Source organism: Carassius gibelio, chromosome B15, assembly GCF_023724105.1.
Source record: "Carassius gibelio isolate Cgi1373 ecotype wild population from Czech Republic chromosome B15, carGib1.2-hapl.c, whole genome shotgun sequence".
Taxonomy (NCBI): Eukaryota; Metazoa; Chordata; class Actinopteri; order Cypriniformes; family Cyprinidae; genus Carassius; species Carassius gibelio.
Genome location: NC_068410.1, coordinates 9,386,831 through 9,411,415, shown reverse-complemented (window position 1 = coordinate 9,411,415; position 24,585 = coordinate 9,386,831). Strand labels below are relative to the sequence as shown.

The 24,585-nt window shown below is 38.1% G+C and overlaps 4 protein-coding genes across 7 annotated transcripts in view; 3 read left to right on the top strand and 1 right to left on the bottom strand.

Annotated features, from left to right (window-relative positions):
• nf1a (neurofibromin 1a) overlaps positions 1 to 24,585 on the bottom strand; it is a 63,903-nt gene that overhangs the window by 24,221 nt on the left and 15,097 nt on the right. For 3 of the 4 annotated variants that reach the window (XM_052576515.1, XM_052576516.1, XM_052576517.1), the window contains exons 21-35: positions 24,314 to 24,453; positions 24,050 to 24,172; positions 22,565 to 22,648; positions 22,338 to 22,454; positions 22,075 to 22,256; positions 21,786 to 21,997; positions 21,381 to 21,542; positions 21,157 to 21,260; positions 20,573 to 20,708; positions 17,428 to 17,490; positions 15,687 to 15,845; positions 15,428 to 15,525; positions 14,828 to 14,974; positions 14,530 to 14,676; positions 14,282 to 14,392 (exon numbers count right to left, since the gene is read on the bottom strand). In XM_052576515.1, coding sequence (XP_052432475.1) covers positions 14,282 to 14,392; positions 14,530 to 14,676; positions 14,828 to 14,974; positions 15,428 to 15,525; positions 15,687 to 15,845; positions 17,428 to 17,490; positions 20,573 to 20,708; positions 21,157 to 21,260; positions 21,381 to 21,542; positions 21,786 to 21,997; positions 22,075 to 22,256; positions 22,338 to 22,454; positions 22,565 to 22,648; positions 24,050 to 24,172; positions 24,314 to 24,453 — 1,985 coding nt within the window. The remainder of the gene's footprint in view (positions 1 to 14,281; positions 14,393 to 14,529; positions 14,677 to 14,827; positions 14,975 to 15,427; positions 15,526 to 15,686; positions 15,846 to 17,427; positions 17,491 to 20,572; positions 20,709 to 21,156; positions 21,261 to 21,380; positions 21,543 to 21,785; positions 21,998 to 22,074; positions 22,257 to 22,337; positions 22,455 to 22,564; positions 22,649 to 24,049; positions 24,173 to 24,313; positions 24,454 to 24,585) is intronic. The other variant, XM_052576518.1, reaches the window with a different exon arrangement.
• LOC127972761 (protein EVI2B) lies at positions 1,190 to 4,855 on the top strand. Its single transcript, XM_052576521.1, has 2 exons — positions 1,190 to 1,291; positions 1,682 to 4,855. Exons 1-2 carry the CDS (start codon positions 1,272 to 1,274, stop codon positions 3,216 to 3,218), a joined length of 1,557 nt encoding a protein of 518 aa, XP_052432481.1. The 5' UTR covers positions 1,190 to 1,271; the 3' UTR covers positions 3,219 to 4,855.
• Positions 5,214 to 9,614, top strand: omgb (oligodendrocyte myelin glycoprotein b). The gene is made up of 2 exons (XM_052576523.1): positions 5,214 to 6,785; positions 7,990 to 9,614. The coding sequence occupies exons 1-2, from the start codon at positions 6,772 to 6,774 to the stop codon at positions 9,167 to 9,169; spliced, it is 1,194 nt and encodes a 397-aa protein (XP_052432483.1). The 5' UTR covers positions 5,214 to 6,771; the 3' UTR covers positions 9,170 to 9,614.
• LOC127972763 (collagen alpha-2(IV) chain-like) lies at positions 10,909 to 13,911 on the top strand. Its single transcript, XM_052576524.1, has 2 exons — positions 10,909 to 10,986; positions 12,954 to 13,911. Exon 2 carries the CDS (start codon positions 12,968 to 12,970, stop codon positions 13,862 to 13,864), a length of 897 nt encoding a protein of 298 aa, XP_052432484.1. The 5' UTR covers positions 10,909 to 10,986; positions 12,954 to 12,967; the 3' UTR covers positions 13,865 to 13,911.

The window sequence follows — 24,585 nt, the reverse complement described above, 5'->3', positions numbered from 1 at the left end:
GATGGTGTAAAGTACAAGAGATTTTTTGTGTGCTAGGCTCTGATGTCAGGCATTTTACTTCTCTATTTTGCCTTTAAAAAAAAAAAAATGTCTTCAACATCTACTGCAATAAAAAATTAAGCCCAGTTACAAGGGGCCTAACAAGGTTTAGTTACTGTTTAACTAACTACAATTTGTGCTCATCCTGTTAAAAGGAGATTTCTTGTAATATTAGATGGATTTGATGGGTCACAGATGAGGTCACTGCAGTTTTCTCATCTCAAACAGCTCTGGAGATGTTATGTTTAGTGATGATGACAAGGACGATAAGTAAATGAAAGTTCTGTGTATGATTGTATATTTTGTGAAATTGGTATTTAACATCAGCGTTGTCTCACATTTTGGCAGTTCTTTTTAATATGGCAAGCAGCAGCATTTACCCAGAAATCGAAGAGCACATTTACTCGCTGTAGATGGAAGCGAAATAGATGAACGCTATATTTGGTGCACAAATAGCAGACCACAACATGGGCTTAAAACTGTGTGCTGTAATTTCTACTGTAATTTCCACTAGTCACCAAACTGCCATTAGTCACTGAAACAGTGAAGATGAAACAACCTATGAATGGCTAATTTATATTTGATTCCAAATATATAGCAGGGAAAAAATAAATCACACACTTTTGCTTTAAAATGGGTAAAGCAATACCACACAGCCTTAAAATCATATAACAATGAGCAGGTTTTCCTTATCAAAACACTGACATCTCAATATAAAATAAAATGAAATGCTAATGACAAAAATGCTTGTTCTGTTTATCATTTACAACCAGATTTATATATTTCCTAAGTGTTGCAATGCTACGGTTAACGTAGTTGGCAGATTTTGAAGGTGTTACTGGTGGTTGAAATGTGGGTGTTCAACTTTCCAAGATGACAAAAAAAGAGACATGAGATAATTTCCCTTTAGATGGCTTATGCTCTACAAATAATTCTTATTCTTACAGATAAATTTGAAGATAATAACTGTTCTGTTCAAAAAATTTACATCAATGCTTTAAAACATACCTTTAAAAAAACAAGCCTCATATCTTAGAACAGAGTTAAGAAAAAAAAGTGCTTCTGGTTTTCATACTCTGTTACCACAGATTCTTTCCTCAGGAAAAAAAAACTGCTATTAGCAAAAAAAAAAAAAAAAAAAAAAAAACGAATGCAGCCATTTCACAGCTTCATTTCCTGTCAAGTGAAGTGACAGTTCCGTATTCATCTCTATATACTTCAGTCTTTAACAAATGCTTCAGAGGATGCCTGGGTAAGTAAATATTCTGCTGTTTTGTCTAGTGTTACTTAATACTGCACAGCAAAACATTTAAGCATATATGTATTTAGCATTTAAAGTAACAACATGGCACTACAAAAAACAGTAGAAAACAGTGTGTTGGAAGTTGTCCAATAGTGACTGTAAAATAAATGAAAAACCTACTTTTTTTTACCATTGTTAGTCTGCATTACCAATTATTCACTTACAGATTTTGTGCACCATTTGTATACACAAACATTAGGTGTTGCCTTTTTGAGCGCTTATATAAAAAAGAAAAACATAAAAGTTTTAATCGGAGCATGCTACATATAGCCTATAAGAATTTTGGGAAATAAAATGGTCTGTTAAGTCTTATGTGCAAAAATGTATTTTTTTGGCAAGGTTCTCTAAGGACACCATGAGGACTACTCTTTGCACGCTTGTCTTGCTCTTCTCTCTACCATGGAGTCTAAATGGCCATTTAACGACCAGCAATAAGAATACCGTGGTAACAAACACAGAAGAAAATGCATCACAACTGAGGGACTACACTACTGATTCTGGAACAGAAAATGTGGTTTCGCTTTCAAGAAGCATTCAGACGCGACAACTTACGAGTCACTCGGAGCAGCAAGAGATAAGGCTGATGACAGCCAAAGGTGAAGATGAGACATCAAGGAGAAGGAGGAATGTACAATATGACAAACTCAACTTAACTACAATGTCGACACACCCTCAAACGCAAATGCAGGACAAGGTAACTCAAAAGGAACAACAAAAACCAACAGAAAGCTCCCGGACACCACATACTACATCTGTTTTTCAAACAGAGAATGCTACAGAATTTACAAAAACACCAAATGCCACAAGGGCAGACATTTCACCTGAGGAAAAGACAAGCAGTGGATTTTATGAGACACAGAAAGCCACTCAAGAAACACCTTCTACTTCTGATATCACTGGGCTCCATGATGCGCAAGCAAATAAAACAGTCATGGATAGCAGCGATCTTCCAACAGCCCAGGCCACAATGGAGACTTCAACCCAACCAAGCCCAATGACTCATGCCCACACTTCCGCAATAGCAAATGTGACAGATTTCAAACCGAGCAAAGATGCAAAAACCAAAGAGGGGAAAAAAGTCACAGACAAGTGGACAAGCACTCAAGCCTCTGAGCGTAAGACTTCATCTTTGACCACGCCAAAAAAGATGTTGACGACCACTAGAAAGACCACCAAAAAGCTAAGTCCACCTCCATCAAAAGACAAGCAGCAAACAAACCCAGGTTCTGTTGTGGCGGGTGTGATTGGCACCACGTTTGTCTTGATGTTCATAGCCATTATCTTTATCTTGGTAAGGAAACGCAAAATCCAAAGAAAGCAGCTAGAAAATTCAGAGTGGGCCGGACCTTCACCGTTTTTGGATGGCGACGTTCAACCGAACCTGCTTAATACAGAGGAATCCGAGGCCATCAATAGACAGGGCTTCAACCACATGTCCAGATACATCTCCCAACGGCTCTCCAAACACCTGACATTCGGGAGGAACTCAAGTGAGGATGTTCTCATGGGGGACATCCTGCAAGGAAGCACGTTTGGCAGACAAAATCCAGATGAGGTCCAAGCCCCCAATGGGGACCCGACAGCTGCTCGAGACTCAATGGAGACAGAAGAAAACAAAATCCAGGAAGGTCAAGAACCTGTGGACTCTTCTAATACCAAAACAGCTGGATCAGGAAGTGAACAAGAAACTGTGATGGAAAGCAAAGAATCTAAGCAGCCTGATGACCTCACTGCATCTATGTCTTCTGACCCGGATACTGTAATTAAACCTCCTCCACCTTTAGTGTCCATAGATCTTGATTCCCTTTCAGAAGAAGCAGCACCTTTGCAAACATCAGATGGTGGGATTATTCCACCTGCTCCACCACTGCCCTAATGTCATGTGACGATCTACAAACCAACCAACACACTCATATTTTCTTTTTAAAAATCAAACAATTATGTAAACACAACTGCTTGCAACCTTGAAACATCACAACCAAATGTCCAGGACATATCAAAGAGGATGTGGTTTCTATTAGCGACAACTGTCACAATTGTTAATCATGATATCCAACTTGTCAATCAATGTCAGCTTTACATAGAGAGAATCTTAGTTAGGGCTGTGAAAAAAATCTAATGCGATTTTCATGCACATCTAATCAGTGAAGACGCTCCTGTAATTAGAAGTATAATCTCCAGCACGTGTGTTCAGATCAGGGTTGCCAGGTTTTCACAACAAATCGCAATTCCAGGAGGTTCCCAGATAAAACAAAAATTGCTTCCCGGGGTTAAAATATACGGGTTTTTTTTGGCATGGTTGTCTTGTAAATAAAATTCGCATTTTAGGGGCTAAATATCACGTTATTGGTATTGGGGTAGCTTCGAACCTCGGACACGAAAAACTTACTGCAGACTTGGCAACACTGGTTCAGGTGGAGCGGCAGTTACTACACAAGAGCCGTAGTCTAACGACAACTAACACAAAATCGCTTTCAAAATCGACAAAGAATCGCCACCGATTTTAAAATCGATTTTGTGTAGATTTTCAGTGAATTACGGCTCTGTGTATCAAATGCCAACCAATGTTCCCAAGTCTGTGGTAGTTTTTCATGTCCGCGGGTCGAAGCGACAATACCAATAACGTGATATTTAGACCCTAAAATGCTAATTTTATCAAGGCAACCATGCCATAAAACGTACATTTTAACCCCGGAAAGCAATTTTTTATCGGGGAACCTCCTGGAAACGCAATTTTGGACTAGTTTTGAGAAGCAGCTGGGCAGGATTTGTTGTGAAAACCTGGAAACCATAATCTGAGCACACGTGCTGGAGATATACTTCTAATCACAGGAGCGTCTTTACTGATGAGATGTGCATGAAAATCACGTTCAATTTTTTGCACAGCCCTAATCTGAGTAGTCAAAAAGATGTGTAGTCCACGTGAACTCATCCATATTCTTGGTCAGGGGTGTCCAATCCTGTTGATGGAGGACCAAAGTCCAGCAGAATTTAGCTCAAACCAGCTCTAACACTGAGCCTGAAGATCTTGTTCAACTGCTTCAGGTGTGTTTAAATAGGGTTGGAGCTAAATTTTACAGGACAGTGGCCTTCCAACAGGTTTAGACACTGCAGTTCTTGGTCGATTTTCCAAGGAGAGCGAGCTTGTACATTTTAAATCTGTATATCTGCTTAAGGTAAGTGTAAGTACACCAGCATGTGTAGAACTAAAAGCTACCAAACTCCAATTCTGATTTCATTAGGTCATTAAAATGTCAACGCTTTTGTCATTTTAATACTTTAACAGCTAAAAGCTTATGTATGGCTAGCTCGGGTAGTATGTCCAGCATGTCCAGTCTTTGTTCTTATGCACTTAAGTGTTTGCATGAGAAAGAGGGAATGTAGCCAGTTTGTGAATGAATTACTGCATTGCTATAGCTACTGGGAGCATGTCTGAGCTTCAAACTGGGAGGAACTCTCAGATAACAGACCCAATTGCAGCTCACTCTAAAAATACAAAGTGTTGCAACAACAGTTTTGTGTCCTTCTTTCCTTCAGCTATAAAACAAAAAGGCTAAATGTTAATTGCAGGACTGTCGGCTAATATTTTTGCTTATGAGCACCTTAAGAGGGGTTCATCAAAAGCTCATCTAAACTCTGATGCTTATTATTAATAATATGCATCTGTTTAATACCACAAATTAAAAAAAAATATATATATATACCAGTATATATATATATTTATAGGATCAGTAATACGCACTGGAGGGTAATTCACAAACTTCAGTGGAAAGATGCAGTCTAAAGACTTTCAGACTACATTAAAACAATATTTAGTCTGCAAAACAAAAAAAAACAAAAAAAGCGATTCAAGAACCTTTAACTGAACCGAATATCATGAAAATAATTTGGTTTCCAACACTAACACTCTGCACCTAGGGATCAGCAGACCTGAAGACCTACTACTGAGAAAGGTATGAAGTTAGTACAAGTAGTATGCTGTGTCTTCAGCAGAGTGATAAATGCAGGGCCTGTGCACCACCTGCAGCAGAAGTGAGAGAGGAAACGCCATAGCTAGTCAAATTGGGGAAACAGACCACAAGGCTATTTTCTGCCTACGGATTTATTTTCAAGAAAAGTCGCTTCATCTTTTGGAATTCAGCCAGAGTTCAGTGGTAACTTGAACAATTACTTTTAAACTACTAGTTTGTGGGATACCAACAACAACAACATTATTATTATTATTATTATTATTATAATACAATTGAGAGACCACACAACGGTAAAGCTATAGTACTTTTTTGTTAGGGTTATGATAAGGTTTTAATTTCCTGACAGCATTCAGTTCTTTTTGGTACTATTTGCTGCTGCAGGTTTTCTGATTCAATAACTCAAACCCTCCAAACTTCACTGTGCTGCTATGCAGGTGTCCACGCATTTGATTGGTGTTGCTATACTGATTTGTTCCAGGGCTACATTCACACCTCATTGGTGCTCATATGATGTGCAACCGCACTTTAAGAACACTAAAAACTTGAAACATTAATACATCCTGCCAAACAGAGTAGAGTTCATACAATATACTCTAACTCAACAAGATAAAAGAAATGAATCCTCAAGAATGAAATTAAAGAGTGCATCAACAAAAACAGTTGTCCCTTAAATGAGGACATGGCCGTAGAGGCACACTAAACCACGTCACCCAGTCTTCTGAATTTAGCTGCGTCACACACAGATTAACTCATTTCCTAACGGAGCCTGGGTTCATTTAATCAAAGCATCAGGCTGTGTGAGTAATGCGATTTCTAAATATGGCATGTACACAGACCATGACATGTTACAGGAGGAAAAAAGTGTGAGAGAGATCGAGAGAGAAAAATCAGGGAGATGATTTGGTGGTGTGTGCAGATCTGTAATATAAAAGACTGAAGTCAGCATCCCCCCCACCACACACACACATCATCAGCAGCAGTATGGGTCGACACTGTGCTGCATTTTGCCACCTCCCCCTCCCCACCATTCGATGATCCTTCATCTCCCTCCCTTGGTCCCTCCTTTCTCTCTCTCTCTCTCTCTCTCTCTCTACCTCTCTACCTCCTCTCACGGACATCACTGAAGCAAGTGGGCAGCCAGCAGCAGTGGAGGCTAACCAGGGGTGCAACCGCTCTGCATGACCATGCCTGGATGAACGGAAATGCAGGGGAATGGCTAAGAGAGACTCTAAACCAAAGTAACTCTTGGCTGCCTATGATAGGAAAAGGTGGGGTTGGGTAGATGAAAGGGAACAAGAGCGAAAGCGGACAGGAGCATGAGACAGTGAAGACGAAACGTGGACCCCGACTAGGAAAACATATAAGACAGCAAGCAATCAAAATCACCTTCTGCTGCTCTAGGTAAAAGGGGGAACAGGAAAGAGAGGTCAGAACGGACAACGACATGTTCACAAAGTAATGGAAGGGATCAGGTAAGCAATATATGACATTCAGACAAGAATAAGGAGCATTTAACTCACAGTTAGGCTTACCAAATATGCTCAACTATAAAATGCAGAGCGATGTTAGATCAGAGTGAGTCTGCAGTAGAGCATTTTTATATAAAAAAAAACAAAAAAAAAAACAGGGACACCTCCATCAGAGCACAAGATACTTTCCCCCACATAAATTTCTGGCATGTGCACACTTTTTTTTCTAATGGTAACTTTAGGTTTTTAGACTACTGGGAAACACTGCACTTGAGATTGACTTCCTAATGGATTTACTGAAGTAATGATTCAGGCTTTAATCTCATGTTCAATTTTTCCTGCACACTGACGTAACAATCCAGAACACATGTAACTTCCCGGAAAAGAGCATTGTATGATGTGCACATGCATAGAGGTACTGTGCAACGCTGTCCCCAGCTGCCCTACAAAAATGAGGGGGTGGGGATACAGGATGTAGCAACTGCTAAATGCTAACACCTCAGTGCTGCAGCATGGCAGGGTAACTCCTGGCAGTGGCTCAAGCTATTAGCACAGACCCACTGAGAGAGAGAACTGAGTGGCTCTGTATGGGTGGTAACAGTGAGACCTGTTATTAACAGTGCATTGGACAGATAAAGTTAAATAAATGAAATTTTCCTTATGGAATGATGTCCGTACTTTGTTGATGCATTGTTCCAGGTGAATAAGGAAACATAAAATCATGAGTCTTTGAAAAGTACTGCTTAATTCCCAAAAATATGGTGTAATGGGCATGTCATCCAAAAGTATGGGTGTTCTTTCCCCTAAAGAGTTCAAATGGATTGATACATTTCCCAAGAATCTTTATACGACCTAGATATAAAATCTTGAGAATACTGAGGTTCTCATTCTTAAAAAAGTTGATTTGGCCTGTAAAGAACAAATGACAATATGGTTGACAAACATTAGAACAATACTTAGTAGGTGTACTCTGCAAAATGAAATTAATTATAGTCAGGTTTAAGATCAGTAAACATTTCCTGGACGATGAACAGACTTGTTTTTTAGTCATTAGTAGAAGGGCTGAGTCTCAACTCCAACTGGAAGACCAACCCATCCACTAATCTCCAGCTTTGGTGTATCTTTGTTAGCTTGGATGCCAATTAATTTATCTTGAAAAAAAGCAAAACCTAAAGAGCAAGTTTATAACAAGTTTTCTTTTTAACAGGACAGCCCACACCACACCTGCCTCCATGCCGACTAATCTGTTGCTCCTTCTTCTGTTTGGGGTGCGTGTGCTGACCATTTGCCCTCCAATGTGCACCTGTAGCAGAGGCCATAGAGCTGTGGACTGCTCTGCACGAGGGTTGGCTATACTTCCTGACAGCCTGCAGCACAACATTCATTTCCTCAACTTGTCACATAACCGACTCCAAGATCTCGATGGACTTCTCAACCATTTTGACCACTTAAGAACTCTGGACATCTCGTATAACCATCTGCACCACCTTCCTGTTGGTCTGCCAAGAGCGCTTTGGGATGTACGTGCCTCTGGAAACTACATCCGTCAACTGGAGAAGAACGATACGGCCTACCACTGGAACCTTCAGAATTTGGACTTGTCACACAACTTGCTGGAACGAGTGGTCTTAATTAACAACACATTGTCCAATCTCCAATCTCTCAACCTTAGTCATAACAAATTCTGGACTGTCCCGACAAACATGCCCTACAATCTGGAGATGGTGGACCTCTCTCACAACTACTTGCTGCAGATCTTGCCTGGTTCACTGGATCGCCTTCCCAAACTTTCGAGATTCTACCTGCATGCTAATCGTTTTACCTCATTGAGCAATGGTGTTTTCAGTCGATTGGATGGACTGCAGCTCCTCACACTTGGAGACAACCCTTGGGCTTGTGAGGATGAGGAAAATACAAACCATCTGCTGACCTGGATGCAACAGACCCCTGCAAAGATCTTGGGCTGTCCCTGCTACACAAGGCCTACGTGTGGAGAAGCCCACCTGGCCAACAGGAGAACCTGGCACTCAGCTGCATTCACAGAGCCGCCGCTGGGTGCCGGCGCTCGTCATCCTGGCCACCGAGCACCCATGCAGGTAGTTACATCTGGGTACCTGTCCAAGTCAGCCCAGTTGAATGTGGGTCAATATCCAAGCGCTGTTAATTCCTCTGGGCCAGGCGAGCAGGTTCTGATTGTGGGTGGGGGATTTCTCACATCAACTCCACATAGCCTGTCCACACACTCAAGCACAACAATCCGAACACGTAGCACCAAGAAGGTTCTTCCCAGCAGAGCTCGCAGCACAAGCCGTCAAATCCACATATGCAGCTTTGAAATCACCATTTGGAGCCTTTTATTTACAGTTGCCATCCACTGTGCTTGCTGATTCTGCATAACAATCTCTTGAACTAGACTTGCTGACATGAGTCTGGAAGAAAAAAAAAAATCCACAAAGAATGCAAAACTAGAGACTTACCTCTTAGTTTTCCATTTTCACATTGTTCTGGCTACCTTCTTGAGCATTTCTCAACATATGCAATCTCTGCCTGCTTCCAATAAACGTACTGTCTTCTACATAATGTGACTGAGTACTGTATGGCTTACACATATCAACATCAGGACATGCGTATAAGTACACTACAATTAGCAGTTTCTTAATGAGGAAAATTGAATGTTCTTTCCAGTGTAATGCTTGAGCATTGACAGAGATTTGTGCATTTCATTGTTTATATTATGTATTAAACAAAACAGTTAAAGTGTAAAGCGGATGTGTTCTATGAGTATAGACATGCTGCCTTTAACTTCTGAAATAAGAATAAAATTGGAAAATCCATGGTGTTTTATTACAACTACATAAAGTCAACAGGCCCTGCAGTGAGTCTGGAAAATGGCGAATGCTTAAACACAGCAAAGCAGAGCTGACAGTCCATGTCAAGAGAGGTTTAGACTAAATGAAACTTCTGGTTTCCCCGGAAATCCACAAATCCCATTTTGCCTCTCTGTGATATATGAAAACCATCAACCTCGGCCAGCCATTTTACATTCTTGCACAGGATAGTAAATAGATCAAATGAATGCCAATGCTCCATAAAGAGGATTTTCCTTCTGCTTAAAAAAAAAAAAAAGGCACAAAGCTGGTGCTGAACAGAAAATAGTTGGCACCAGCACTCTTTGAAAATACAGCAGAGCTTGCTTTAAAAAGTCAATAATTTCCTTGATGTATTTGGTGACAGTTTAAATGTTTTCTCAGCAGTCTGTTGAAATATGTGCCTGTAAAAAGCAGAGGGGATTACCCAACTGAGAATTGTTTTTTCCTCACCTACCTTTACATCTTGTGGGCTTCTACTTGCCATATCCTCTGGCTTGCTCGCTAGGGGCATTATAAAGCACCATTCTTTGTAAAGCTGCTTTTGTATTTCGAGTATGATCATTTACCTGATATGCAAGCTTGTTCTCATCATATTTCACTTTGACATAGGAAGCCCAGATTAGTGACCAACATATTACCACCTGATACCTCTTAAAACTACTGTAAGGCTTTATACCTGCTCAAAGTCTCATGGCAGATGTAATAAACTAAAAAGTGTTCACAAATTTTCCCTGAATAAAAATAAATTATACTGATGAATCAATTAGAACTGATGTAGAAGACTACATTTCCATCCTGTTATTTAAAAATCAACAAAAAATTTCATCAAAGATCATTGACAATTTATGTTCCCTAATATCATACTACAAAAGTCTAACAGATGTCAAGTGGGACATCAGTGCCTGTAAGATGCATCAATTAAAGTAATAGTTTGCCCTAAATTTAAATTGTTACCATTTACCCCTCCCTGTTCCAAACTTGTATGACTGCGTTGAACAAAAAAAAGAAAAAAAAAGAAGTGATTTTGTGTATACAATAAAACACAATGACGTCCAGTGTTGTTTGGAATAACAAAAAAAAAGGAATACCATTAAAGTTAGTAAACAACAACAGAATTTTCCTTTCTGGGTGAACTATCCTTTTAAGAGATAGAAACAAAAAAAATAAATGCATTTCCTCTTTCCAAAAAAAAACACACCTCTGTGGCTCCACCTCTTGCAAGGGTGTAGGGTTTTAAGGTGTAATACTCAAATAAAAGATAGCACACTACTTTGGCATTCACACTGACATCCTCCTAGAGAATCAAGTGGACGCAGAGAGCAATCATCCAAACGGTAAATATGACTATTTTATACTTTTATATAAAAGTATAGGATTCAAAAATTATTAGTGCTGTCAATCAATTTAAAAAAATATAATAGCACATTTTTCTTAAATTAATCGTGATTAGACTTGCTGACAAAGTTTTTAAATAAACCTACTTATACTTATAATACTTCGATGTTAATTTTCAATCTTCAAATTAATGTATAAAAAACAAAGACAGTATATTTTGAATATTTGTTTAATGGCATCTTTTTTTATGACTGAAGGCGAGTATCACTGATACCAATACTATTGATGTCTCTATAAAATAGTTTTCCTCCTAATATTTAAGCATTGATTATAGCCATTCAACATTATTGTATAATTTAGATATCAATTTTAACATAAAAAAAAATCTAATTTAAGTGAACTTAAAACAATCTTCACATAAGCCCATTATAATTCATGTCATATTTACATGTGCCCTTCAGAAGAAATATGCATAAAGTAAAAGTGAAGTTATCGTACACAAAATTCTAAATTAAATTTAGATGAATTAGGGATGTTCATTTTAACCGGTTAACAGTTAAGAATTTTGACCGATTAGTACAATCAGTTAAATGGTTTAAAAAGTAATTTATTTATTTTCAGTAATATATCTAAATATTTAAAGAGGTTTGTTGCATGATTAAAATATGCTACGCGTATAAAATATTGTGTTTTTTAGAGAGAGAAAAAAAATGTATAGTCATGTATAAGTCGCATTTGATAATTTCATTCAGAAATAGGCCTAATGCCAAAACAAAATGTTTATAAACATTATAATAAACTGTAAACATAACTTGGCTATTTTAGTTCCTCTCACTCCACAAAAAATAAAATAAATAAAAAGCCAAAACTAATTAATTTAGGTTAACACGAAACTGAAACCAGCGTTGGCTCTCTCACACGACACAAATTGAAATGTTTTCGTATACACAATATATTTGAATTCCAAAATATTATTTATTATATACTTCACTCGCGTTCCAATATCCAATATATTTTGCATAACATTGCGGCGGTATGGTAATAACGGCACTGATTTTACTACATATTTAACTGAGAAATGTGGGGGGTTTTCAAACATATGTTTGACTATCTCAATTTTATTATGATAATGAACATGCTGCATTGTTAAGGTACCAAAGCTCAACTGTGTCCACACATGCAGCACTAGTGCAATCTCTTGGAAGTGGAAGCAACTGCTCCTTTTAATCAAAGATATTCTGAATTGTAAACTGTTTGCCTTTATTTGTGTACAGTTACAATAAAAACAAATCTTTGTGTAAAATAAGTCCAAAGAAAAACAGGATGCCACTTTCTGCTGTCTGTTTCCTTTCGTGCAACACAAAAATGAACCCAAACTGCGTTTTTCGTTCATTTTATTAATTTATTAAAGTAAAAATATATTTCTCGTATAGGCCTATTTATTCGTTACACAGAAGCGCTGCAGGTGAGTAATGCGATATGATGAACATGTGATTCCTCATGTTCTGTTGTTTGCTGCTTCTTTTGCATGTAAAATCTCCCGGAAACAAATGTTAGTATTGTTAATGGGTCACACACACTGATCCTTTCTCTTTTGATATGGACCTAAGGATGTTTGTTCGCCTGAATAAATGCACTTCTAAAGAAAAAAAAAAAAAAAAAAAAAGAGACCTAAGCAGTTGTGAGTGGGGTGGCCAACCCTAGCTCCACCTTTGCGTTAAATATTTTTAATTTGGTAAACTGAAAAAATTAAATCTCATGCAATAAAAACACTAATTCTGACAGCACTAAAAATGATAGTTTTTATGTAACTTGAATAGAAGTTAATATTGTGATGGTGATAGTTTCAAAATGTAGAATGATATTGGCTAATTTGGGATGTGTCATATGACAACAACAAAAAAACCATTTACAAATGAAAAGGAAGTGGACCACTATAACTTTATATTTGTTGTTTGCTTAACAGTGAAAGACGCGAGCATGGCTTCCAAAACTCAAATCCTACTACTACTAGTACCTGTAATAATTACAAATATCAGCATGTCAGGTACCACAGACACACCGGCCACAACGGGCATGCCAAGCACCATGGACCCAACAGGCAAAACGAGCACATCAGGCATCACGGGCACACCAGGGAACACAAGTGTGTCAGGAATCACGTATGCACCAAGGAACACAAGTGTGTCAGGAATCACGGGCGCACCAGGGAACACAAGTGTGTCAGGAATCACGGGCGCACCAGGGAACACAAGTGTGTCAGGAATCACGGGCGCACCATTGAACACCAGTGTGTCAGGAATCACGTACGCACCAAGGAACACAAGTGTGTCAGGAATCACGTACGCACCAAGGAACACAAGTGTGTCAGGAATCACGGGCGCACCATGGAACACCAGTGTGTCAGCAATCACGGGCGCACCATGGAACACCAGTGTTTCAGGAATCACGGGCGCACCATGGAACACCAGTGTGTCAGGAATCACGTACGCACCAAGGAACACAAGTGTGTCAGGAATCACGTACGCACCAAGGAACACAAGTGTGTCAGGAATCACGGGCGCACCATGGAACACCAGTGTGTCAGCAATCACGGGCGCACCATGGAACACAAGTGTGTCAGCAATCACGGGCGCACCATGGAACACCAGTGTTTCAGGAATCACGGGCGCACCATGGAACACCAGTGTGTCAGGAATCACGGGTGCACCAGCGAACTCAAGTGTCTCAGGCATCACCACCACATCAACCACCACTGGCAAATCAATTACCAGCAAAAAAACCACTGCTTCTGTTGCAGCATCTCTTTTACCAATGGGACTGCCTGGACTTCTGTTCTACACTACTATGGTTCTCAAAATCTTTCAGCTGATCTGATTATCATCTCACTTAGTTTGTGACTAAAGCCTACAGGGACAGGGCCCTGCACAAGTCACTAGCACTTTAATGTCAGACTATCAGATTTATGATACTTCTATTCTGATAAATACCTGATTGCTTTAAAAATCTAGTAAATATGAAGGTTTCAAATGAAGAATAAAGATGAAATACCTTTGCTGTTTTTGTTGCCAACATTGCTAAACCACATAACACATGCATCACAGTTAAGGATGAGTGATTGCACTTATTTATTTAAAGTGTATTTATTTGTCATTTAAATTAAATGACATACTACAAACTTGCACATCAATAATTAACCAAAATTCTGCAGTTATTCTGTGCATGTATGCAAATATTCCTAAAAACTGTCCAAAGTTATACCGATATATCATGATTCTAACCTAAAGTTCCTACCTGCGAGCAATGTAATAAAAGACAGGATTGCCATTCTTTGACGTGCCAGCTTGGTAAAAGATGTTGAGCGTCTTTAAAGCTTTGAACTCCTCCTTCTCATGGACTTGATGCCTTAAAAAAAAAAAGTCAGAATATGAATTAGGGCTTCTGATTTAATTTAAAATATATATATTTAAGCTCTTGTATAATTTTATTAGCTATTTCTTAGTTAAATCTGAAGAGAATATAAAAAAAACATGAACAGTGACCTTGTCATAAATTCCTCAAACTTTGAGCTGGTGAGGTTGAGGCTGGACCAGTGTGTGTCAGCTACTGGCTTATGTTCAGGGGGGCCCAGGTACGCCAGGAGGGTGGCCATCTTGTCAAATGGTCTGCGGCCCACTGCCTTGTGGTCCCTATGGTAAAAGTTTAATTAAAATTTTTGTTCAAATCATGTCTATATATTCCAGAAACACTAAGTTGATAGTAGACACCATTGGTGTCAATAGTCAATTTAGTCTCACAGTGCTTTTGAAACAATACCCTGCCCTTCTTTGCTACTTTTACCTGTTGCTGGACAAATACTGGCCAATTCTTTCTTGGTTGTTCCATAAGAGACGATGCAGGGCAAGAACATTGCCGTCACTGATGAAAGATAGACTGTGATTCACAGAGTCACTTGGTGGAGAATCAGATGCGATATCAAAGAAGAACCTGCCAAAATAAAAAAATAGGCATTTTGAAGCCCATGAAGGACTTGATGGGTTGAAAACATTGTGTTTCAAGACCTAATAAAATTACAACTGTCTTGTGTCAACTGTCTTGGGTTGTAGTCCATATCTTCAAGTTTTAAAGACACAAATATGCTTGCATAAACATGGGCAAAGTTACACATTTACTCATTTAAAACTTCAGGGTTAAATATTCAGAATTTAGCACAAATTGTATTCAATACAGAGCTCTCTGAAAATACTCTTACAACACATGCCTCTAACTGGGAACTGAGAAGTAGCATTATAATCTTTCAGGATTGTATCACAATTTGAAGCAAGTGACAAGTATATCGTTCAATAGGTCAATTTCTTGCCTTCCAACTGATCCATCAAAAAATCTCTACTAGAGAAACAAAAGATCTAATATGTGAGAATCAAACAAATACTAACATACCTTCTGGCTGCATCAAAGTTGCTTTTGACAAAATCATTAAAGGGCCGCATATGCTCTTCTTTTGTGAACAGTACATGATTAGCAATGCTCTGGAGTATCTGAAAACAAAAGAAACATTGTACAAATAAAAAATTTTGCAGTGGGGCCCAGTGTTGTGCTATAAATAAACATTTAATCTTGCCATTTTGAAAAAACACTTCACCACAGATGATGGAAATGAAAAGTTATGTATAATATGTACGAACATGACATTCCACACCTTAGACATGAGTTTGAGGCCACGCTCGATGCGAGGTGGAGGTTTCTTTTCTAGGATGCCTGCCTCATATGGTGATACAATAGCTGGGTTAATAAAGCGCAAGAACATGGCACTTCCTACTGCACCGATACTGTTCTGTGGAAACCGCTGGCTGACCACCTGCATAAACGGATGAGGCAAATGAGAGGAAAGATAGGTTAGTGCTTGGAGAATGCATTATAGAGAAACCATCTAATTACTGCCAGTATATTATTGCCATCATGATGAATTTTAAAACAACAAAACACACAAACTAATATATACTTTTAAAGGTTAAACATCCAAGAATATTATGAAGAAAGAAAATGTGAAAGTGTGACAAAAGAAAGTGAACTGATAAATGTGTTTTGCCAGGTAAATCAGGCTCAAGCGATTTGCCTAATGGATATGAATCATTAAAATAAATAAAAAAACTACACATCACACTTAAGCACAAAACAGTCTTTTACTAACCACAATAGATGTTTGCAGAACAATGTGTGGCAGTGCATTCACACCCTAAACCTATTATTCATGGAAATCTTTGGTTACAATTTCCCCACACCTATAATAACTGATAATCTGTGTCCTAAATTCTTTGTAGGGGACTAAATGGTTTCTGTCTCAAGTGACTAAGTCAGTCTAATTGGACTGAGATTTAAAATAGGCTATGAGAAGTCTAAGCTTATGCAAACATTTTTTAAGCCTACTGCTGATGAGAGCCATATATTATTTTGCATAAACTTGCATTAAAATAATAACAATTTTCAAATTACTTTGGTTTTTATATATTTTGATAGTAACCAGTGTTTTGATATGTGAACACAATCAATCAAAAAGATGATAAAAATGCACCATGCTTATAAAATCATGATCATGTTGCAATGGTCCTAGCAAATGGCAAGAGAAAGGACATGAGAAAAGAGCAAAGAAGACAAAAAATTAAGAATGGAAATAATTAGACATTTTACACCATTACATACATTATCAAGCATGCATATGCACCAATGGTTTCTGAATCTGAAAACATGCACAACCATTGTTTTGAAGACAATGACCAATAGAGCACATGACAAGCCAGAGAAGTGCCAACATGTTCATTTTACATCATATTTATGGCATGCAAATCACTTCATTAAAAGTTTTCCAAGAAAGACAGGACTCTTCAAGGAGCCAAAATATAGATTCATGTTTTCCATTTTAAATAAACTCTCAGAAGGTAGACCAAGTCGGTATCAGGCTCAAGGTCTGCACATTTGAGGATATTCTGCCTTCATATTAGAACAGGCCTTAAACCAACACAAAGAAACAGTCATCTGCTTTACCGCAAGGAACAGAAAAGCTGAACTGATCCACACTGTCTGCCATCACTGACCCAGTTCACAAGACGAAATTCAAAGAAGGGTAATCCAAGGCAGGACAACTATTTTGTGTGCTTAGATACTCATTTCCCACACTATGTTCTTTTAAAAATGGAGGCGTCTTCATAAGAAAACTGTACATATTGCAAACAACACTGTTTACACAGGTGTTTCTGAACATGTTCTGGCGAAAACCAAAATCCAAAAACATGAACATTTTTTTTTTAAATGAACAAATTCATCATTAAAATAATAAGTAAATAAATAAAATAACCAAAAAACAGGTTGCACTTATGGTATGAGTAAACCCAGACTAATAATAAATGGTAGCTAAAGGAAAAATAAAATGCTAAAACACTTACAGATTTTTTGTTTTCCTTTTTTTCTTTAACAGTGGCTTTATTCAGAAGGGAGTGGCAAGTAGCCTACAGGGCAGAGATGAGCACAGAGAGGTCACAGGAGCTACACACCTGCACTCAGCACAGCCACAGTGCATACAAACACAATGAAGGAGCAGACAACACAACTACTGCCTTTCTAAGAGCTTGATCTACAAACTCTTTCATTCATGTTCATTTGAGTGATTAAGAAACACCGGCTCAAGCTCTCCAAGCAGAAAGTAAAGCAAAAGCAGTAAAGATGCTAAAGTGGAAGAGAGAGACAGCTCTCGGCCCAAGCAACGAAGTGTGAATAATATGTTAAAGAGTGTGAAAATAAGTAAACGCTAGAATGTGTGTTGCATGTATGAAAAGAACACAAGAGGGCCATGCAGAAGAGAGCAGGACTTGTGTATCAGGACTGATGGTTGCAGCTGAATTTTTTCAGTCTGTTTCACCAGAAAGGAAAGACTGTCTTAAATGTATGCCTCTAATAAATGGAAACTTTTAAGAGTCCACTACCATAGCTAACTATGTGCCACAAAGCTATCATTTGAATTTTATGGGACTTAAGAAGCCGAACATCACAACTTCATTACTGTGATTACAAACAAGACAAGATGACCATGAAAGGAAACAACGAGAAAAAACGTTGTGATTAACAACATGTAATTAATAAAGTTTAAGACTTCTTTTCGATGCTTAAAAAACAACTTTATCAGGGCTCGACATTAAGCTTTGACATGAGCCTGTCCATCGGACAAGTAAATCAATCATTCACTTGTCCAAGTAAAAAAGTTACTTGTCCGGGGACAAGTATTTTTGTTTTGAATTTATTCTGAAGCGGTCTCATCGGTGCTCTATCAGATATTACTTTAATCAGCATATTTTTTATATCTGCCTTAAATTGATTGCTGTTACACTTTTTATCTTAATGAAGAACAATATTTTCCTAAACTGATTAAAGGTACATGTCTCCATTTACATCAAATTCTAACATGTGATCAATACATTAAGTTAGAATAATAATACACAATATGATTGTTACTATTCAAATGAAATCAGTATCAACAAACTTCATCCGTCCAAATGCATAAATTTTACTTTTTTGACATACAAATATGAAATTGAATGAAAATTCAAAAGGTACTTTTAAATATGAAATTGAACTACCAGTAGGAGGTAGCAAGTCACTGTCTTAATGAGTGAATCGTTGATTCAACTGATTCGTTCAAATGGATGAATCATTCAATAAAAGAAACAAGTAACCATTTTTATAAACAGCTCACTGAATCATTGACTCGTTCAAAAATGAATCATTTAGTAACAAAAGACTGTTGTGTGTTGCTTGGTGATGAGTGAACGTGCTGCTGTGGCTTTGCTTGGAACATTTTTCGTTAGCGAAACGTCAATTAGTATTTCTTGTTTATTTAAAGCTGCGGTAGGGAACTTTTGACACTCTAGCGGTTAATAAACAGAACTTTTTGCGTCTTGCGGAAGAACATCGTAGCCGGAACTACTTCTCTCTGTTTATGTCTATGAAGAATCACAACGGTACTGGGTTACTCCGCAGCGGTACCCCCGAAGCAATCTAAAATAGTCAGAATATAAACACTTATTATAGGTGCACCCTAGTGATTCAGGACAAGCTAAAAACACGGTTTGGAAAATGGATTTATGGTGTACTCACTTATTATATACATTTTTCTACATTTTGAACACAAAGTTACGGACCGCAGCTCTGATTGGTTGATTTCTTACCAGGAGCGGTCAGTAACTGCAAATGGCAATAGGACCACTGGGAGGAGCCAGAGGAGCTTGATTTTTTTCACAGACTATCTGTCTCATATTCTACTGTTAAGACATAATGACAGGTTTAACAAATATGTAAAAAATATATATTTACAAAAGTTACCTACTGCAACTTTAACTAAAGTTGTATAAAATCAATATCACATTTGCAATCGAGCTGAAAGTTGGGAAAACGTCACTCCAGGTCATGTGATGTTGCCTATAATATATAGAATATTTCTATTTTTTACTGCTTTATGTTTGTTAATTTGTGTTTCTTTGTGTGTGCTGTAGCACTCATATTTTTTATTTCTCCGTGAGTCAGACCGGCTGCACGAGCCTCAACTGACGTGACCCTGATACGGTCAATACATTATCCTTTATAAGTTACCGTTTACACTGAAAGTAATAAAATCAGAATCATTACACGCCAAAGTTTTGGTGCCAGCCTAGTTATTGTTTGTTATTAAAATTTTGATCAGGTTACTTGTCCAGTCGGGCAAGTACAATTCTCTTTCACTTGCCCCTTCACAAAATCCACTTGTCCTGGACAAGCATTAATGTCGAGCCCTGTTTATGCATCACCGTCAACAAGATGATGCCCTTGACAGAGTCCAGTCACATTAGAGATGTGAGAAAAACAGTTGGTACCTTCAAATGAAAACTGTACTTTTGTTTCAGTAAAACGACAACTCCATAAACACCCCCTTCTATTTCTTTCTATGCAAGTAATAATGAAAAATAACCAGACAAATGGTTTTCGTATGCTCACATGGTAGTGGTTTCAACTGTGGGCTGAATACGCTGCTAAGTACTAACATTATATAAATGTATCAAACCCCATGTGTGATATAAAGATTGATTATTGCAGCTAGAAAAATTGTGATTCATACCTGCTTGTGACACATAACAATACAGCTTCAAGAACTATCAAAATGTTTCCTCACCAAACTGAATCTTTAATGTCTGTTGTTGCATCTAAAGCAGCAAATGAATTAGCAGATCTTCTTTGCCATTTGTAATCATTTTCTAATACGTTAAACTTTAATGGAGATACCGGAAGTATGAAGGACTGTATCAGCCTGATATGAAAATAAATAATCTTATTATCACATTAAATCCCTTAAAAAAAATGTTACATTCGTACACAGAGAGACAGAGGTGAGCAGTGGCATGAGAGAGGATAAGAGCAGGTTCTCTTGTTAGAAGTGACTGGAAGACTGATCAGTGGATGTCCAAGCAAGAAAGACAGCCACCATGCAGTCATTCAGAGGATGCAGTTACAGTGGTTAAAAACAAACCCAAAACACCAGACTGGCATTAGGCAGTGAGTGTATACCTGATACAGACAGTGGCACACACTGCGCAGCTGAGGAGGAAACTCATTTGAAGAGTTGATAATGGCCAAGAAGAAGCGGTCTGTGATCTGCAGAAGGTTCTTCTGGTTCTCCTCCAGGTTCTCCGCTGGTTCAAGCCTAAAGACGAGATGAGAAGTTAAACATTTCAGCAGAATGACAATGACAAAAATCATCTGTTTCGTTTTGACTAGGTCTATTACTCTGAAATCATGCGTTTCAAACCATATTGGTTTAAACTGCTGATATATATGTGTCACAGAAAGCGGCTGCATACAGCATGCGAGTACTAAACTCAGTTCTCTTTCATCTCTTATTGCACTTAAACTGTCAAATACAAACATGTTCACAAAACCAGTCGGGTGTGCCTGTGTAGTTAAACAGAAAAGAAACTGCATGTTTATATTAGATCTGTGTTGCAGCAGTGTAATATACAGTACATAAATAAATCCTCTGCTCTATTGTCTCCTCTGAGCCTGGGACTCTAAATAGTGCTCTGCTGTGCTAAAGTAAAAGCTAGACCCGCCTGAACATCATTAACAATATGAGTTTAACTAGGTAAACATGCCTGGTAGGGTCCACTTCAAAACTGATTTGCTGCCACTCCGGAGTGGTAATAATTCCTCTCAACAGTGGCTCCAGAAGCTTCTGCAGATATGCAGCACCATAGACCTGCAAACACAGAAAAGCCAGATTTTAAGTGGACACACACTACTGATCAAAAGTTTGGGGCTAGCTTCGCCATCACGGAATTAAATGAAATGCACTATCACTGTCACCATTTCACGTTACCTTAAAGCAAAAGGTCATAATCTTGCTGGCTAGGCTGTTTCCTCTGAAGAGGGTCTGCATAGAGTCGGCCAGCTCCACTTCTTTTGAGAACATGTTCCATAGCAGCTGATACAGCAGATGGCGAGAGTCGAACAGTGTCACCAACACTCTGGCCAACTCATCCTGAAAACCATCAGCACATTGAGCACAACCGCTCTCTGAGGGCCAACAATACACCCAATGCATTACTCGCTGAACAAAACAGTCAAATAGATAGCGTGTTTTAAAGAATGCTGGGGATATGAATATAAAAGTTTGCTTTAAAACCTTTTCATACATATTTTCTAAATATATATATGTTTGCTCTATTTAATTCTGATTTTTTGGAAACTGAAAAGGTTAAACAAAGATGTTATAATCTCTCACCCATTGAGAGCAGGGGACCACATTGGCCAGTGCCATGGCTATGGGTAGCTCGCCCTGGTCTCCCATCATGGTGACCAGCTCAACAAGTCTCTCAAAGCGGTCTGCAAGCACAGTCTCTGCGAGCGTGTCAAACTCTGTCCCTTGCTGAAGGATCTTAGTGAGCACCTCCATGAAGGTCGCTCGTGTCTGCAGGTCCTTATGGTACCCCAGGCCTGTCGAAAGACATTCAGTCTTCAGTCAAAACAACTTAAGTACAATAAGAATCCATGATTATGTCAGCATTTCTCACCGATGGAGTGCATGAGGCCGCTGTCGACGTTGGCATTGAGCAGGTTAGACATGGCCAACACGGTACAGTGTCGGAGAGATGCAAGTCGTCTAGACATCCCACGTTTCCGCCCTGCCACCTGCTGGCCATCTTCCTCGACCTCGCTGCAGTCATTCAACAGGTTCATGAACAGCGTAAAGTATCTAAAGGAGGAAGAGAAGAGATTACGGACCGAAAACGGACCTTGAAAGACCATCTGAAAAGAGTTGGATGAAAGATCGTACTTCAGGAAGAGCTGAGACTTGGCCTCCATGAGCTCAACGCCATCCCCCTCCTCAGGCTGCAGGGGAAGACCAGCCAGCAGAGACACTACTGCCTCCATACTCGCCTGGTCCAGATCCCTGCAGGACACGTTCACAAAAACAGCATGAGAACAGAACATAATGTGAACGCTTTCAGGTTTGAAGCCACTACACATATTATAAACGGCAGGAAACTACAAAGACCATACCGGGTCAGACATTTGATGTCATCATCTGCAGCTTGATTAGAGGTTCCCATCACCCAGTCTGTGAGGTACTCCACCATTTTATTTCTAGGAAAAACAGCAAAGTCAGTTATCTCATGACCTAATACTCTCTCTCTCTATATATATATATATATATATATATAGATATATATATATATATATATATAGATATAGATATAGATATAGATATATATATATATATATATATATATATATATATATATATCTATCTATATATATATATATATATATATATACACACACACACACACACACACACACACACACACACACACACATATATATATATATATATAAGGCAAGGCTATTCAACTAGCTTCATTTGAGGGCTGGATTATCGAACTAAAAATTTGAAGGGGGCCATCCTGATCTCTTTCTGGGGGGCCTATAAAATCAGAAATTAAACTGAAATGCATATTTAGCAGTAAAATGAACTAATATTACGAAAACTAAGATCCATAAAAGGTTAACAAAGCACTGTCTGTCAATCAATTAACAAAATAATTAATCACACATTTAACTGTAAATAATCATGATTAAATGGATATTTATATTGTCATAATTTAACATCGAATCTCAAAATTAGTGTAGAAACAATATAACGATGTAAAATTATACATTTTTATGTTTAATAGCATTTCTTTACTGAGTAATCTTTTATTAATGAAGTACTGATAGAAATACTGCTACTGGTGTCCCTATTAAATTAATTTGACCTATTAATTCGAACTATTCAACATCACAGAAGTATTTAAAACCATTACTTTTAACATTTAATAGGCTCTGAAATATATAACAATTCGAATTTAAGTGATTTTAAAACAACCTTCATATAAACTATCACTTGTATATGGATAAACTACATTGGTTAATTTTTATTAAAGCTATAAAAGATAATCAGCAACTAGATCAGTGCTCTTTTTCTTTTGTTCTCTGATTTACGTCAATGACAGACTTCAGCAAGCTTCACTTTAAAACCTTATTTTCGCCAAACTCTTCACTGTCATTTAAGACTTTGTAACTCAGTTAAGACTAAGTTTTCGAGGTAACTCGCGGAAACGATTTTTTTTCGTCAGTTTAAGCGCCACTAACAGTATGTCTGAAGCATCTCAACATATGTGCACAGCCGAATGTGCATCCTTTCAAACTATCAAACTAATCTCAAGGTTTAAAAAAATATATTAGGCAGCACAAACATTTTTTAACATAAGCTAATAAGAATATTAGAATTATTTCTGAAGGGTCATGTAACACTGAAAACTGGAGCTATCTCAGATGAAAAATTCAGCTATGCCCTCATAGGAATAAATTACATAAAACACATCCAAAAAGAAATCACTGTAATAATATTTCACAAAATAAATGGTTTTATTGTATTTATGATCAAGTACATTCAGCCTTGGTAAGCACAAGAGATTTCTTTCTTAAACACAAAAAATATTTAACCTGAATTTCATCTCTTGGCAGAAGGAGAGGTCGTCCCTGCGTTCCATCATAACCTCCACTAGCTGGCACAGCTTAGTTTTGATCTGAATGGCATGGACAACATTCCCTAAAATACGCACGTACCTAAGATAGGGAGCATAAAGAAAAATCCTTTAATGGAAAAATAAACTTCTTAAAGCTCTTTTTTTTTAATGCCATGCAAATCCAGTGTTTCTACTAACATTTGTTTTTAAGAGCATAGGAAAGTGTAAATCAAAGTCTCACCTAACCAGGTTGAGCATCATGGTTTCAATGCTGGCTTGACCGAGGTGCTCTGAGCTTCCTTCAGTGTGACTGTCAAGCAGGTTCTTCATGATGGCGATGGTCTGCTCTACAAACAGTGTGTTTGTGTCTGTAATGGGAACCTGAAGAAGAAATTGAGAAAAAACAAAGATGATGGCACAGAATGTGGCTGATCCCTATGCAGAATGTGATGTGATACTGATAATATGATATTAAATTAAATTAAATTGCTACCACATTTACAAAAGATCGTA